We start from the raw sequence: 18,497 nt of genomic DNA, 5'->3' as shown, positions 1-18,497 counted from the left end.
GGAGAAACAAGAAAAAAATGTTATGTTTTACTACGCAAAAATTAAAAGTGACATGTCAAAAAACACCATATGCAATTTTACAAGGCAAATGATGACTTAGAGAAAATATTTGCAATATATATGAGAGTTAATATTCTCAAGGTATAAAAAATTTAAAAAATAATAATAAGACACAACCTAGTAGGAAAATGGCAAAGGACATGAATAAGCAATTTACAAACAGCCAATAACATATTTTAAAATGTTCATTCTCACTAGAAGCACCAAAATCCAAATAAAAAAAGAATAAGATAGCACTTTTTGCTCATCATATTGGCAAAGACATTTTGAAATGCCTATTATCCAATGTTAGCAAAAGTTGGCACTTTTGGTAGCAAGTAGTATGGAAGATTTGAGGAAACATGTGAAAGTTCAGTGAATATAAGTGGCTGGCCTAAGAACATGCAGAAATGCTGGACATCACGGAGGGCTTCGCTGATGGAGAGTGAATTTTAGTGACTATAGCCCGCTGATTATATGATTTTCTTTAGCAGTGCTCAGCAGTCACAGAATACAAAGAAGAAACTGAGTAGTTGTATGAATCCAGGGTGGTTTTGCAAAGTGAACGTGATAAAATTACAAGAGTGCAAGAGATTTAAAAATAATGGCAAGATAATGACAGATCACAGGCTGGCAGAAAAAGAGTGAATCAGTCATTAGTGTAACTTGTGAGCTGGCATTTAGGAAATTATTTATTTAACGATCTTAACCATTTTTAAGTGTACAGTTCAGTGGTACTAGATACATTCATAAAGTTGTACAATCATCACCATCACCACAACTCTTTCCATTTTGTAAATTGAAACTCCATACTTATTAAACAATAAGTCCCCATCCCCCGACTTCCCAGTCCCTGGCAACCACAATTTTTAGTTTCTGTCTCTACCATTTTGACTACTCTAAGTATCTCACATATGTGGAATCATACAGTATTTCTCTTTTTGTGATTGGCTTATTTCACTTAGTATAATATCCTCAAGTTTCATTCATGTTGTAGGATGTGTCAGAATTTCCTTCCTTTTTAAGGCTGAATAATATTCCACTGTATGTATATACTAAATTTTGCTCATCCACTCATCCACTGATGGACACTTGGGTTGCTTTCACATTTTAGCTACTGTGAATAATGCTGCTATGAACAAAGCTGCACACACATCTCTTGGAGACCCTGCTTTCAGTTATTTTGGATATGTACTCAGAAATGGAATTGCTAGATCATATGATAATTCTATTTTTAATTTTTTGAGGAACTGTGATACTGTTTTCCACAGGAGCTATATACTACTTTACATTCCCCCCAACAGTGTACAAGGGTTCCAATTTCTCCACATCCCTGCCAACATTTGTAACTTTCTGGTTTTTCTGATAGTAGCCATCCTAATAGATGTGAAGTAGTGTGTTATTGTAGTTCTGATTTGCATTTCCCTAATGACTAGGGATGCTGAGCATCTTTCCATATGCTTATTGATCATCTGTATATTTTCTTTGGAGAAATGACTTTTCCAGTCCTTTGGCCATTTTTGAATCAGGTTGTTTTTCTGTTGTTGAATTTTAGGAGTTCTCTTTATATTCTGGATATTAATCCCTTATCAGATACATGATGTACAAATATTTTCTCCCATTCTGTGGGTTGACTTTTTACTCTGTTACAGTGTCTTTTAATGTACTAAATCTTTCTCATAAAGTCCAATTTGTGTTTTTTCTTTTGTTGCCTGTGCTTTTGGTGTCATATCTAAGAAATCATTACCAGATCCAATGTTGTAAAGCTTTTGCCCTGTTTTCTTCTAAGAGTTTTATAGTTTTAGGTCTACATTCAAGTCTTTGATCCATTTTGAGTTAACTTTTGTATATTGTGTTAGATAAGGGTCCAAATTCATTCTTTTGCATGTGGATATCCAGTTTTCCCAGCACCATTTGTTGAAAAAGACTGTCCTTTCCCTATGGAATGGTCTTGGCACTCTTGTCAAAAATTATTTCACCATGTATGCAAGGGTTTATTCTTAGGCTCTCTATTCTATTCCATTGTTCTATATGTCTGTCTTTATGCCAGCATCAAACAGTTTTCATTACTATTGCTTTATAGGAAGTTCTGAAATTAGGAACTGTCAGTCCTCCAGTTTTCTTCTTTTTCAAGACTGTTTTGGCTACTTAGGGTCATTAAAGATTCCATACGAATTCTAAGGTGAGTTTTTCTCTTTTTACAAAAAGTGTCATTGAGATTTTCATAGAGATCGAATCGAATTCGTAGGTTGTTTTAGGTAGTACTGACATCTTAATATTAAGTCTTCCAATCCATGAATAGGAGATGACTTTCCATTTATTGACGTCTCCTTTAATCTCTTTCAGCAATGTTTTGCAGTTTCCATTGTACAAATCTTTCATCTCCTTGCTTAAGTTACTTCCTAAGTATTCCTATTCTTTTTGATGCTATTGTACATGGAATTGTTTTTTAAATTTCCTATTTGGATTGTTCATTGTTAGCATATAGAAATGCAACTAACTTTTGTGTTGACTTTGTATCTTGCTACTTTGCTGAATTCATTTGTTAGTTCTAACAAGTTTCTTTGGTGGTATGTTAGGGTTTTCTCCATATAAGACCATATCATGTGCAAACAGAGATAATTTTACTTTTTCCTTTCCAATGTGGATGCCTTTTACTCCATTTTCTTAATGAATTACTCTGGCTAGAACTTCTAGTGATATGTTGAATAGAAGTGGGCATCCTTGCCTTATTCCTGATCCTAAAAAAAAAATTTTTCAGTCTTACACTATTGAGGATGATGTTAGCTGTGGGTTTTACATAGACGGTATTTACTACATTGAGGCAGTTTCCTTCTATTCCTAGTTTCTTGAGTGTTTTTATCGTAAAACGGAGTTGATTTTGTCAAATGCTTTTCCTGCATCAATTGAGATGATCATGTGAGTCTTTTTCTTTGTTCTATTAATGTGGTAATTACATTGATTTTGATATGCTGAACTATCCTTGCATTCCAGGAATAAATCCCACTTGGTCATGGTGTATAATCTTTTTAATATGCTTCTTAATTGGGTTTGTTAGTATTTTGTTGATTTCTGCATCAATATTCATAAAGGATACTGGTCTGCAGTTACCTCTTCTTGTAGTGTCTTTGGCTTTGGTATCAGCATAACACTGGCCTCATAGAATGAGTTAAGAAGTGTTCCTTCCTCTTCAATGTTTTGAAAAAGTTTGAGAAGGATTGATATTAGTTTTTCTTTAAATGTTTGGTAGAATTTACCAGTGAAGCCATCAGGTCTAGGATTTTTATTTTGGGAAGAGATTTTTTGATTACTGATTCAATCTCTCTACTAGTTATAGGTCTCTGCAAATCTTCTAATTCTTCATGATTTATTCTTCGTAGCTTTTGTGTTTCTCAGAATTTGTCCATTTTATCTAGGTTATCCAATTTGCTGCCATACAGTTGTTCAATAACACTCTCTTAAAATCTTTTTTATTTCTGTAGAATTGGTAGTAATGTCCCCACTTTCACTTCTGATTTTAGTAATTTGAGTCTTCTTTCTTTTTTTCTTACTCCATCTAGCTAAAGGTTTGTCAATTTTGTTGATATTTTCAAAGAACTATATTTTGGTTTCATTGATATTCTCTATTGCTTTTCTATTCTCCATTTCACTTATCTCTAGTGTTTATTATTTCTTTCCTTCTGCTAGATTGGGGTTTAGTGTGTTCTTTTTCCAGTTCCTTAAGTTGTAAAGTTAGGTTGTTGATTTGAGATCTTTCTTTTTTTTAAATTAAGTACTTATAGTTACAAATTTTCCCCTTGACATTGCCTTTGCTGCATTCCATACGTTTTGGCTTGCTGCGTTTTCATTTTCATTTGTCTCTAAGTAGTATCTAATTTCCATTATTTCTTCTTTGATACATTGGTTGCCTAAGAATGTGTTAAATTTCTACACATCTGTGAATTTTACAGTCTTCCTTCTGTTACTGATTTCAAACTTCATCCTGTTGTGGTCAGAGAAGATTATTGTATGATATCTATTTATTTAAATCTACTGAGATTTAATTTGTGGTCTAACATACGGTCTATCCTGGAAAATGAGTCAAGTGCACTTGAGAAGAATGTGTATGCTGTTGTTGTGGGGTAGAGTGTTCTCTATATGTCTGTTAGAGCCAGTTGATTTATTGTGTTAAGTCTCTTATTTCTTTATCTTCTGTCTGGTTGTTCTATCCATTATTACAAGTGGGGTATGGGAGTCTCCAACTATTACTGTAGATCTATTTCACCCTTGCATTCCATCAGTTTTGGCTTCATATATTTTGCTGGTCTGTCATTAGGTATGTAAATATTTATAATTGGTATATCTTCTTACTGTATTGAACCTTTTATTAATATCTCATGCCCTTCTTTATCTCCTGTAAACTTTTTTGACTCAACATCTATTTTGTCTGATATTAGTACAGCCAACTCTGCTCTCTTTCAGTTAGTATTTGCATGGAATATCTTTTTCCTTCTTTTCACTTTCAATCTATTTGTGTTGCTGGATCTAAAGCGAGTCTCTTGTAGACAGCATATAGTTGGATCATGTGTTTTTATCCATTCTGCCAATTTCTGTCTTTTGATTAGAGAGTTTAATCTATTTACATTTAAAGCAAATACTGATAAAAGAGACTTACTTCAGACATTTTGCTATTTATTTTCTATATACCTGAAAGACTTTTTTGTCTCTCATTTCCTGCATTACTATCTTCTTTTAGGTTGATTTTTTGTAGTAACTGAAACATTCAAATTCCTTTCTTGTTTCCTTTTATGTATATTCTTTAGCTATTTGTGGTTACCATGGGAATTACATTTAAGTTACTAAAGTTTTAACACTCTAATTTGAATTTATACCAGCTAATCAGTAACATACAAAAACTTCACAGCTCTATCCCAACCCTTGTTGGTTACTGATGTCATAAAATTACATCTTTAGAAATTTTGTGGCCCAAAATATAAACTAATAATTCTTTTAAATGTATTAGTCTCCTAAATTATGCAGAAAACAAAATATGGAATTACAAACCAAAGTTACAACAATACCAGCTTTTACACTAATAAATTTTAAAAATATATTAGTCTCTTAAATCACACAGAAAACAAAAAGTGGAGTTATAAACCTTTGTTACAATATTAGCTTTTAATTGCCTGTGTATTTACTTCTATTGAGATCTTTATTTTATCATATAGCTTGAGTTACTACCTACTATTCTCTCATTTCACCCTGCAGGACTCTCTTGAGCATTTCTTGCAGGGCAGGTCTAGTGGTAAGAAACTCCCTCAGATTTGTTTATCTAGGAATGTCTTAATTTCTCCCTCACTCTTAAAGGACACTTTTGCCAGATACAGAACTCTTGGTAATGGGGTTTTTTTCTCTAAGCACTTTGAATGTATCTGCCACTGCTTTCCTGCCTCTAAAGTTTCTGAGGAGAAATTTGGTGATAATCTTATGTGACAGGTTACTTCTCTATTGCTGCTTTCAAGATTCTTTATCTTCAGCTTTCAGATTATAATGTGATACTGATTATAACATGTCTTGATGTGGGTCTCTCTTTTTTTTTTTGAGGAAGATTAGCCCTGACCTAACATCTGCTGCCAATCTTCCTCTTTTTGCTGAGGAAGACTAGCCCTAAGCTAACATCTGTGCCCATCTTCCTCTACTTTATATGTGGGACACCTACCACAGCATAGCTTGCCAAGCGGTGTCGTGTTCACAGCTGGGATCCGAATTGGCAAACCCCAGGCTGCCAGAACAGAATGTGCAAACTTAACCATTGTGCCACCAGGCAGGCCCCTTGATGTGGGTCTCTTTGAGTTTATCTGATTGGAGTTTGTTGAGCTTTTTGGATGTTTAGACTCATATCTTTCATCAAATTTGGGAATTTTTCAGCTATTACTTTTTCAGATAATCTCTGCTCCTTTCTCTCTCTCCTCCTCCTCCTCTGGGACTCCCACAATGCATACATTAGTCCACTTAATGGTGCTCCACAGCTCCCTTAGGCACTGTTCACTTTTCTTAAATCTTTTGTTCTTCTCATTCCTCAGATTCAATAATTCCATTGTCCTATCTTCAAGTTCATTCTTTCTTTTGCCTGCTAAAATCTGCCTTTGAACTCCCCTAGTGAATTTTTCATCTTAGTTATTATACTTTTCAACTCCAGGATTTCTGGTTGGTTTCTTTTCAGGTGTTCTAACTCTTTTTGTGTGTGTGTGAGGAAGACTGGTCCTGAGCTAACATCTGTTGCCAATCTTCCCCTTTTTGCTTGAGGAAGACTGCTGCTGAGCTAACGTCTGTGCCAATCTTCCCCTATTTTATATGGGATGCTGCCACACCATGGCTTGCTGAGTGGTGCTAGATCCACACCCAGGAGCCAAACCTGCAAATCCTGGGCCACTGAAGCAGAGTGTGCGAACTTAACCACTACACCACTGGATCAGCTCCTCTACCTCTTTATTGATATTTCCATTTTGTTTGTACATTGTTTTCTTGACTTTCTCCACATCTTCCTTTAGTTCTTTGAGTATCTCTACCCCAATTTTTTTAAAGCCTTTGTCTAGTAGATCTGCCATGAGATCTTTCCCAGGAAGCTTCTGTTGACTTATTTTTTTCCTTTGAATGGACCATAATATGACATTCCTGTTTATTTGCATGCCTTGTAATTTTTTGGTGAAAACTGAACATTTGTATGTAGTAATTTGGTAACTCTGGAAATCATATTCTGTTCCTTCCCCAGGGTTTGTCATTTTCTGTTATCTGTTTTTTAATTGTTGTAGGCTGTCTCTGCAACAAGGATCAGCATAAAGTATACACTTAAGGTCTTCTCAGGTCTTTTCTGAGCCTGTTCCTTTCTTTGGACATACACAGTTACTTTCTAATCTTCCCTGTATATACAGTTGCTTTTGAACGTCTTAGTCTCTAATGTCTGGCTCATAAAAGAGAAAGGAGAAAAACTAAGGGAATGAAAAAAATGCACTTGCCCTTGAAATTCCCAGGAAGTCACTTTAGACAGAGGATGAGGTGTTTGCAACAATGGAGGGGTTGCAAAAACAATGGTCACCCTCCTCTTCACACCTCTGTGATCAGCGCACAGATCCTCCTGAGGTCTGGAGGACAACGTCTTTTTTGTCCAAACTGGCTCCATAAGCTGTGTGCAAGGTGCTCCAGGAACAAATGTACAGCTGCCTGCTACAGGGCTGGGGGTGAAAGATGGGTAGTTGCTACTCCGCTAAGAGCTGAAATTGACCAAAATTGATTGCAATTTATTGTCCAAGCCTTTCCCTAGAAATTGTAAGCCTTCAATAGACTCCAGAGTTCCAAAATAGTTATATTAGAGAAATTCTGCCGGTACAATTGTAGTCTAGGTGAGGAGACAAATTCCTGATGCTTCCTACTTAGCTATCTCTCCCAAAATTATTTATTTTTGTACATTGATCTTGTCAACAATTACCTTTCTAAATCCATTTACTAGTTCTACAATTTTTGAATTAATTCTCTTGGGTTTTTGAAGTAGACAATCACAGTACCCACAAATAAACTAATGTCGCCTCCTTTTAAATATTTATCTCATTCCTTTATCTGGTTTTTCTATTATTTAAAAGCGTTATTGGCAAGCATTCTTGTCTTGCTCTTTCTTGACTTAAATAGAATATATCGCTGGTGCTTCTATGTTAATCATTATGTTTGCTGTTAGTTTTATCTATCTTTATATGATGAAGGTAGCACTTTTACTTTCATATTTACTGAGATTTTTATCCTAACAATTTGATAAAATATGAGAATATAAAATTTTCTTAATTAACGTTGAAACATTTAACATATTTTCTAACGCTGAAACATTCTTGTATTCCTGGGAATAACCGACAGTTAGTTTTAATATGCTGGATTTGACCTAGTGGTATTTTTAACTATTTTTACTTTTTTTAAAGCTTAAAAAGTGACTGGCTTGAGGTTTTCATTTTTATATTGTCTTTAACAGGCTTTTATGTCAGTGTTACACCACCTAAAAGGAACTGGGAAGCTTTCCATATTTTTTTGTGCTCTGGAAGATTATTTGTTCTGCATAGGTGTGAACCTATATAATCTGAACTAGGCCTAGCAGCATGTTCTTTAATAATTTTTCTTTCCTCCCTAAGTGTATTCAAGTTTTCCACTTCTTTTCAAACCATATTTTGTCAACTTACATTGTCTTAAAATTATTCTTTTTATTTAGATTTTCAGATTATTTTAGCATAAGATTGGTAAAATTTAATATGATATTCTCTAATAAGTTTTAATCCTCATTCTGTTTATTATCTCTAATTTCTGATATCATAATTTTAAATTTCCTTTTTCCTTAAAGAATTGCTACAAGGTTGCCAATTTTGTTGATCTTTCAACAAATAATAAATTTTGTTTTTCTGTTTTGTAATTTATCCTAGAAAGCTAATTCCATCTTTCCTTTTACCATTTTATTATTCTCTTTTAAATTTCATAAGAATGCCTATTGCATTTTACTTTCAGTCTTTGGCCCATTTGTTTTCCAATTGGTAAAACCTTGGGTAATATGCTCATCAATGTGCTTTTCCACATACTGTAATCCGGCTCTTGTCCCCACCCCATGACTATAGTTGTTCTCAGTAAGTCATGGATCATCTGTATATTGACAAAGACAACAAACCTGTCCTTGTTTTATTAGAATTCTTCATACTGTATCTGTAATTAACCATGTCCTCCCTTTTGAAACTCTATTCTCTTGGGTTTTCTGACAAAACCCTCTCTTCAGTTTTCTCCTGCTTCTCCAGTCATCCTCCCTCAGCATCCTACCATGGGTGGGTTTCTTTCCTTCTTTTAAATGTCAGTGTTTCCCAAGACTGTGTCTTGGGAGTCCTACTCTTATTAAACATGATTCCTTGTGACCTCATCCAAACTCATGGATTTCACTCTCTTTTATATGCAAAACTCTCTAAATCCAAATGTACAGCTCCCTATCAGATTGACTGCAGAGGGATATCCCACGGGTATCTTCTCTAACTTAGATAATAGCGTCAGCTTTATCCTTCAAATTTTATGCTCTTTCTGTATTCTAAATACTTATGATTAGTATCAATATTCTCAGGTTGGTACCTAGGAATTATTTTAGACTCCTCCCTCCCTCTCATTTACCCACATTCAATCAGTCAGCAAGTTTTGAAGATTTACCTTTACCCCTCAAGAATCTGTCCCTTCATGGCTCTTCCCAGAATCTCTGCCTTAGATGATGCATTTTCATAAAAACTACTTCAATGCTCCCCTAATTTCCTGTCTGCAACCTGGCCTCTCTCCTATCTACATGCCATATCACTTCCCAAGTGACTTTTTTAAATAATTGAAAATTTGTTTGTTGGGGACTCACAGCTTGTGCTCTTGCATATTCTATTCATTTCCTCTACTGAGGATGACCTCTACCCACCCTTTTTTTTCACCTATCTAAATCCCCTGTGTCCTTCAAAGTTCAATTCTTAAGTCCCCTTCCCTGGAAAGCTCCCTCTCTGCAAAGGAGTATACTTAGATTATATACCTCCTGTTGTGCAGACAAAGCACTCTGGGCACAAGTCTTTCATAAACGTGTGATTCTATAGTAATCACTGATTTATTAGACTCTTTTCCACCAAAGAAAAAGCAACCTGAGCCCAAAAGATCCTGATTGTGTTTGTCCTTGTACTTTATCAGCTAGCATGTGTTTGTTCATGTTCAAAGTCTGTATCATGTATGAATGATTTTAGAAAAATTATGTCTAAATAAGAACTCATATAAGCATATATATAACCAGAATTGTTAGTAAACTTCTGGCACAAACAGAAATACATAAAACAGGAAACAATATAAGATAAATACTCCAGTTCCACAAATTCATGTTGCTTTTCCAGAAGAATCTGAGTCATGAATGTGGGTCAGAAAGCAGACTCCTATTAAGGTTTCTCTGAGCTTAGGAATGTAAAAAGCAACAGGTACTATGGATTGGATTGTGACTGACTGTTTTAGACTATATTACAAAACTTGTACCTAAGATAACCAGGCTCTTAGACAGAGATGGATGATTTGAAAAAAAAAAAAAAAAAGAGCCAGCATGGTACTGTGATGAATCCTTAAAAAACTTGAGTCCTTAATAATGAAACAAAAATAAAGAAGGATCTAATTATTATAAACCCATTCCTTACAGTTCTGCCACAAGACACTGATTAACTTAAAATATTAGCTCTTATAGGAGTCTCAGTTTTGTTGTTTATTTAGTTTTTGTGGATGGGTTATCTTGTTTGTTTTCTAATTATTCATAGTATATAATTCAAAGGAACATAAATTTCATAAGGACAAAGCTGGACCATCAGAGAGTAAAAACATAAGAAAGCTGTTTAGAAAAGACATTTAGTAAGAGTTCCAGTCTTCCAATCTGTATGTCATTTTAGCCCTGACCTAAATATAGTAAGCTAGCTTTAATTATAAATTTTTGGTTACAGAAAAATGCTAACTAAAGAAAAATGAAACTAATGTTTGAGATTCTATCTCCAGTTATGACTCAATGATATACTGTTCCAGGAACAGACTATAAACCTAGATCCAGTAAGCCATCTCAAAATGAATTTTGTTGTTCACAGGAAGAACTCAAAAGAACACTGCATGGAATGGGAAAAAACTGTCACCAATATAAAAACAGTAAAACAACATTTTTAAATATGAAAGATTCACAATCACATAGTTTAAGAACTGCATTTTTCAAACATACCTTGTCCATTAATTTACTTGCATGAAGACTCAAGCTACTGAAGAATATTTTTTTGCTTAGCAAATGCATTTCTTCAATTGTAGTCAACAATGTAGTTGCACTATTTCCAACAATGCCACTAAAAGCAAAGAATATTTTAGGTTGCAAAACAGACTAAAATAATTCAGTTCTTTGAGTATAATTCTTTTAAAAAATCCAGATTCAAATAAGTTTTTGTGTAGAATATAACCTGTGAATTAAAAAGAATTACTCTAGTTTCATATACAAATGACAAGTTTTTTTTTCCTTTTGAGTCAGGGTATGAAAAAACGAAAACAAACTACTATGTTTTCAATATTTCACAATCTTTTAGAAAAACATTGGGTTAGAACAGACACTTGTAATATCTAAACTCATATCTCTATTTTTCCTCAATTACAGTAAATGTATGTCTTGATTATCCAAGATCTAATTTTAATTCTAAGAAAGCCATTCCATCAATAGCTCTATCAATAAAATACTTAAATTTTATTAATACTGAGTTATCCTTTCAATTAAAACTGTTACACCATATCAATAATATACTTAAAGTTTCTCAATTTTTATACAGCTGCCTAATAGCAGTATACTAAGACTAATTATGAAAAATCCCTAATATTTTTAAATAATTACTAGTACATTCTATAATTCTCAACTTGCAATTACAAGGATATTTCTTAGACCCATCCAATGGGGTTTCTCATTTTTGCCAGGATGTAAGACAAGCATGTATATAAAACAATTCCCAATTTTATTCTCCTAATTCATGTACTGAAAGTGATTTTAGAATCCGTTTTAGGGTAAAACGTTTTTGTTGATGTGAAAATATACTGTAATCCAGTGGGAAATCACAATTTTTAAAGGCACAATAACTTCTTACTATACCTAAAAAAATTTAGATTGCTGAAGATAAATATGGTGGCATTAATAAATACCAATAGATAGTAAACAAAAAGTACAATAAATTTACTGAGAAATGAAATACTACATATGATATATAATAAAAGCAAATACTAATACTATGTATTTCGATACATTCTGAAACTAAAATAAATTGGAATGAATTCATATACAGTTAATGCAGACAAAACAAATTATCAGTTAAAAAAATACATAAAACAAACAGCAAAGTAAAAGCAAATTCCTAACCAGGTAGCCATAATACTTGTATTTTAAAAAAAGATAAAAGTCATTTCAGTTAAAATATTATAGGCTAAACACCAAAGTAAATTGGACGGAATTCCCACATATGCCTATGGATACAATAAAAATAAGTATGCCTATGAATACACTAAACAGTGGAAAAAAACTGAATGGTTACAAATACAAACTGATATTTTAACAAAAAATTTGGAGAGATATCAAGATACATTTACATTCTTTTTTTTTTTTTTTTAATTTGCAGTTATCAGCTGTATTTTGCAGTTACTCAGACCTAGGATGTACTCTTGTTTACTAAGTACTCACTAGGTATCAGTAACTGGGAGACATACTTGCGGATGCTTTTTGTATTTCACTTCATATTTCTACCCAAGATGCTTACATTGCTATTACTTGATTTTTCAATTTTAAGTATTACACACAAATTCCCTGATACAGAAGATGAGTTAAATTCTCTTATGCAATGCTCCTCCCCCACCACAATCTACTCAAACTTCATCTGTCCCAGGCTTCCTAATACAGTTGTATCAGAGGGTTCTGGTAAATAAATATTCAATGTTTACATTATTACAAGCGTGTAAATACTATGTAGAGCTGGTCAAGCAATCAGAGAATCCAACACAGGGGAATGAGCAGGCTGGTGAGGAAGACAAACCCTAGTGGGACATCCATGCAGCAGGCCTAGAGAGTACCCAGCCTGGGCTGGAGACGGTGAGTGAGGGCTCCAAGAGGGACGTGGAAGGGAAGAGGGAAGGATGCTGGGAAGGATTACTTGATGTGCTTGACTACATGGTGAGAACACGGAGAGTCCACTTAATAGTTTGGGTCTGAAATAGTGAGAAGGGCATAGGAAAGTAAGCAAGTGCAAACTCCAAGCAATCAGTAACTGCAGAGAGAAAAGGTTTTACAGGAAAGGAAATGTAATAGAAGTATGCCGATTCCCTGTCTCCTGGATTCCACATCTTCCTTTTTCTGTTTACTACTACCTCTTGATAGACTCTAACCTCTAGGAGTTTTAATGTATAGGAGGCAAAACTTTTTGAGAACTTGCTTGTCTCCAATTTTTTCCCAACTTCACTGGCTATTCCTTCCAAATTTTCTTTGTGGGTTTCTTCTCTGCTTAACCTCTAAATATTGGATCTTCCCAGGACTCAGTCCTAGGCCACGTTCTTTATCTACCCTCACTTCCTAAGTGATCTTACCTAGTCCTATGGCTCCTAATATCATCTACATGCTGCAAACTACTGAATTTATAGTTTTAGCCCCAATTTCTCTGTTGCCTGTTCATTCAGCATCTCCTTTTGTATGTTTACAGGTACATCACAACTGACATGGCCAAAACGGAACTGAACTCTTCATTACCCACCCACTCCCATCAACCTGTTCCTCTCCAACGTCCCCCATCTCAGCAAACGACAATACCGTTCATCTAGTTGTTCAAACCAAAAGCCAAGAATTCATACTTGACTCTTCATATCTCAGCCCATCTAGTCCATATATATGTCCTATTGGCTAAAACATAAAAAATCTCCAGAACCAACTACTTTTCACCACCACCAAGACTACCACCCTAGTCTAACTTATCATTGTTTCTGCTCAGAACCACAAACTGCTTCCTAAAGTCCTTCCTTCTTCCCCTTTTGCCCCATTATACTATATCATACAGTGCTCAGAGTCACCTTATATTATAAATCAGCTCAAGTCACTCAAAACTCTCCCACATCTTCCCCAACCCACTCAGTATAAAATCTAAATCCTTGCCACCGCCTACAGTCCTACGTGATCCAGCCTCTGCCTACTTCTCTGATTGCATCTCCCCCTACTCCTTCCAATTCACTCCACTCCAACCACTGGCCTTCCTTTTACTTTTCTAAAATGCAAGTGTTTCTTGGCCTCAGGGCCAGAATGTACCTCTGCCTAGGACACTCTTCTCCCAGATTGTCTCATGCCTAACTCCTTCATGTTATTCAGGTCTCTGTTCAAAATCACCTCCACTGAAAGGCCTTCAAAAACAGTCATATGTATATACATCTACTCATATATGGTCTCTCCCTATACTTTCTACTTCCTTTCTCCTGCTTTAATTTTCCTCAGGATCCTTATCACTCCCTAGAATTATTTTATACTTCTCTGTTTGTCTCCCCCACTGGAATGTAAGTTTAAGCTCTGTTTTGTTCATTGCAGTTTCCTTAGCACCTAAAAGAACAGCATTTATAGTCAACTTTTTAATTGACTAAATGAGGAAATGTGTGAACAAGCAAAAAAAGTACATGCAAAAATGTATCAAAAGATCTTAATTGTCATCCTCAAAATTGTCACTTTCAAAGCACAGAAAAATTAGAATTCTCAGAGCCTAAAAATCTACTATCTCTTTCAGAATCCAAATGATTTTATTCTTAGCATTCCCTACATTAGAAATTGAGCTATCACTATCTTCAAATAATAAATTTCATGCAGTACCATCATGGGCATTACTAAATAGATAACTTAAAAATTACTTTACCACTATCTTTGCATAATACAGCATTAGCTACGAGTTAGCTGCTTTCAGCTGCTCCTGCATTTTCTAAGTATGTATCATTTGCTTATTTTAGGAAGCCTATAACATTACAATTGAAACTAACTTATTGCTTTTGAATCATGGAAAGTAGTGATAATAAATTTATATCTAAAATGGGTTACAGGACTAACCCAAATCCTATCTCTGATCAGTTTGGTAGCTTGTGGCTTGCTAGTTTTCTTTGAAAATCTACCAGTAGGATTTGAAATCCATCTCTCAGCGGTGAAGTTTTCTGTGGCTAATCGCAGCCACTGGGAGGTAGGTTACATCATCGTCATGGACCTTTGGTTCTTCATGAACTAGTGATCCCTGCACCTCTCCTGGATCTGTTAGTTATAAGAACCCTCTTGGATTTCACAATTGTCCTTCTGTTCCTGATACTGTCATACTGGATGAAAAGTAATTTTTAAATCATTTTTTAATGGACTAATTATGGAACCCATCAAACATATAGCTTGAGAGGATATTGTTTTAACACAGCTATACATATAACATGGTCTTATAGTGACATTTATAATAAAGCTCAAGTGTATACCATAAACATATATATGCAAAGCAAAAATGAATGCAAACTTTGGAGTCAAAGATTATATTCTAAATAAGACAAGTGGTTCCTAACCAGATAGAGTAGCTTTCATTTAGAGAAGATAAAGCTATGGTTCTGTTTTGTCACTAATAGAAAACTAAATGTTAAAGAAGAACTGATGTTATTTACATCCAGAATAAGACATTTCACTTACTGTGGCCTATTCTGAGTACAATATATAGTTGCTTTAGGTGCCATGGATCTCTTTCACTAATGCAGGAGGACTCAAAAAATGCTTACATTATACACCTATACTGTTGTATAACATGTGTGTGCACAGTCACATTAGAGAAGAAAGGTAAAAGTAAACGACAGATCTCAAAACAGAGCAAGTATGACACGCATATAACAATTCGTGTGGTGTGGAGGTTTTACTAGTTATACTTTAGTCATGCAGATAGTGAAAACAAAAAAACTCTGCCACTGTGTTCTAACTGAAATGAGGTATCACATGGCATTTAACAAGCACATCTGACCACTCCACATACCTGATTGTATGATGGTAAAATTTAAGGAGGTTAGAAATTTTATATAATAGAACTGCCCCAGGTTCAGCAACTATTACTTGTTCAATTCGAACCTATTAAAACATGTGAGAAAAAATTAAACATTTCTTAAAAGTATAACTTTTCTTCATTAATTACATGTTGTATAAACAGCATTAAAAAAAGAGAAAATTTTATTATTGCAGAAATCACAAAATTCCTTCTAAATAAAGAGTTTCTGAATATTGTCATAGGTGACATTACAATAGAAACATTTTAACACAGATATACTCTACAATTGATCAATTATCTATACAATTTAGCTCAAGGCAACTGTTACCAAAATAATCAATATAATGATGAGATCATTTTGGGGTTTTTCACCTGTATATAATGGAATTTAGTTGAGCACTAAATCACAAAGCAGCTGTTAAACCTCTAAAAACAGTTCTCAGTGGAAATGTACTGTTCTTTCAGCAAATATTAGAAAAAAATGAAAGAATTCTTATCTTTAAACTATTATACCAAGTTTCTTTTTATATTAATTAGAGAATAGGAAAGCAGAAAATCTTAAATTAGCGCCAACGTATTTGTTTAATTATAAGACTACCATGGCAATTTCAGATCTAATTTGCTCTGTCTCAAGATTAACTACTAAGAATCTTTTCTAATCAAATTCCATCCCTCATTGATTACTCTTACTTTATATTCCCTAGTTAATGAATACAATCTAAACCACACTGCTATGTGCTTACTTACATATTACATTATATCTATTCTTAAGCTGCTGCTTAAATTGTGTCATCTTGTTTCCTAACTAGATTCTAAACAGACATTATGTTTTCCACTTCTTTTACATCTCTGCAGCATCTGGTAGAACAGCAAATACACAATAGATGTTTAATAAACGCTTTTGATAGCTGAAGTTTCTCTGTACTTAGATTTTGGAATATGTCATAATACCAACAAATGTGATCTGCTAAATTGAGAGTTTATAAATCTATGTATATGAGCATACAAAAACCTTTTGGATTATAGAAATTAACTGACCTTTACATTAACATGTTTATGAAACTGATACATCTTTTGGCATAAAGTAAAGACTAGCTAACACAATATTATAAATCACGAATGGTATTTCAATTTAAAAACCATAAATTTTCATATTACAATTTCTTTATAGGTCCAAGGCCTCATTAGCTATTTAAATTGTATATTATATCAATAAAAGTGATATTTTCTGAATTTTAACATAATTATTAGGACACAAATATATAAAGGATATTAATTGTAGACAGTTAGCCCTTCCCTAGTAGATTTATAACACCATCTCGGCCATCTGGCAACCTGCCTTTCAGAATTTTCAGGCATCACAAAAATACCCTTCAGCACAGTACAACTACATGTATACAATGATCTCATATTTAAGAATATTTTTACTGACCTATACATTTGTATATTCAAACATTTAACAGTATTTATCTCTGTGGTGGATATTGAGGGGTATTTTCTTGTTTTATTTTTTCCTACGATAAACATATATTTAAAAAAAAGAAAAAGAAAAGAAAATACTCTTCATTTCAACTCCCTTAAAGAAGGTGAGAAAGGAGAGGAGAGAGGAAAAGAAGAGAGGAAAAAGAAGGAAGGGAGGCAGGAAGGAAGATTAAAAAAAAAATAACTTTCACCTCTTTTCACATGCACAATAGTTTTGAGGAAAAGTAGCCTTCTTTTAGCTACAATGAAAATAGCAGAGAAAGGCTGAAAAATCAGATTTCTGTATGAGACACCAGGACCAGCTGGTTTGTCACACTCTGTCTTATGAGGGTTATATAAGAGGCCACCCATTGTCAGCAAAAGCCAACAGTCACAGGAAAAACCACAGCAGGTAAGAGAAACAAAAATAAAAAAGTAAAAGGGTAAAAGAGACTAAAGAAAACTAAGCACTTAGTAGCCCTCTCAGTTATCGGATTAACTCTCGTGGTATCACAATGCTTGTGATAAATGCACTGATAAATACAATAACCCTTATTTTACTTAAATAATGGCCCCAAATTGCAAGAACAGTGATGCTGGCAATTTGGATATGCCAAAGAGAAACTGTAAAGTGCTTCCTTTAAGTGAAAAACGTGAAAGTTCTCAACTTAGTAAGAAAAAAAAAAAACTTGTATATTGAGGTTGCTAAGATTTATGGTAACTTTTATTAAAGTATATTGTTATAATTATTCTATTTTATCATTGTTGCTGTTAATCTCTTATTGTGCCTAATTTATAAGTTAAGCTTTATCATAGGTATGTATGTATAGGCAAAAAACATAGTACATGCAGGGTTCGGTACTATCTGCAGTTTCAGGCATGCACCGGGGTTCCTGGAAGGCATCCTCCATGGATAAGGGGGGACTACTGTACCCTTTCCACAATATAAGTAATTTTATCTTTATGAAATTTTAGTTTTAAAGTACAGATTTTTAAAACTGGAAATAACTTCAGAGATCATATCCCAATGCATATACTTACAAATATATAGTCCATTGCCCATGAAGTTTTACTTTATTAACACAAAGAAAAAGTTTAATTCAGAGTACAGTAAAACAAATATATAGTTTTGCAATATCTCCCATTACCATTACAACCTTTTTTCTTTATGCTTCTAAAAATCAAAATCTTTCCTGCCCTAAAAAATACATTCCTACAAAGAAAAAAGATTGAAGGACAGAAATTTAGCCAAAACACTCAATATCTTATGCCATTATGAAAAAAGTTTAGCTGCTTATCACTTAGGAGGAAAAAAATTTATATCAATGGAATGTAAAAGCAGATAGATCACTAAAAATAAAATTCCAAATTATAACTGCAAAAACAATATTAAAGCAAGTTTTTTTCTTAGCTAACAAC

The 18,497-nt window shown here is 33.9% G+C and overlaps 1 protein-coding gene across 2 annotated transcripts in view; it reads right to left on the bottom strand.

The window, feature by feature from the left end:
* COG6 (component of oligomeric golgi complex 6) overlaps positions 1–18,497 on the bottom strand; it is an 81,514-nt gene that overhangs the window by 30,637 nt on the left and 32,380 nt on the right. For both annotated transcript variants that reach the window (XM_046664475.1, XM_046664476.1), the window contains exons 12-13: positions 15,609–15,700; positions 10,796–10,913 (exon numbers count right to left, since the gene is read on the bottom strand). In XM_046664475.1, coding sequence (XP_046520431.1) covers positions 10,796–10,913; positions 15,609–15,700 — 210 coding nt within the window. The remainder of the gene's footprint in view (positions 1–10,795; positions 10,914–15,608; positions 15,701–18,497) is intronic.

This window comes from Equus quagga, chromosome 6 (assembly GCF_021613505.1).
Source record: "Equus quagga isolate Etosha38 chromosome 6, UCLA_HA_Equagga_1.0, whole genome shotgun sequence".
NCBI classification, from domain to species: Eukaryota; Metazoa; Chordata; class Mammalia; order Perissodactyla; family Equidae; genus Equus; species Equus quagga.
This window is presented reverse-complemented; position numbering and strand designations above follow the sequence as displayed.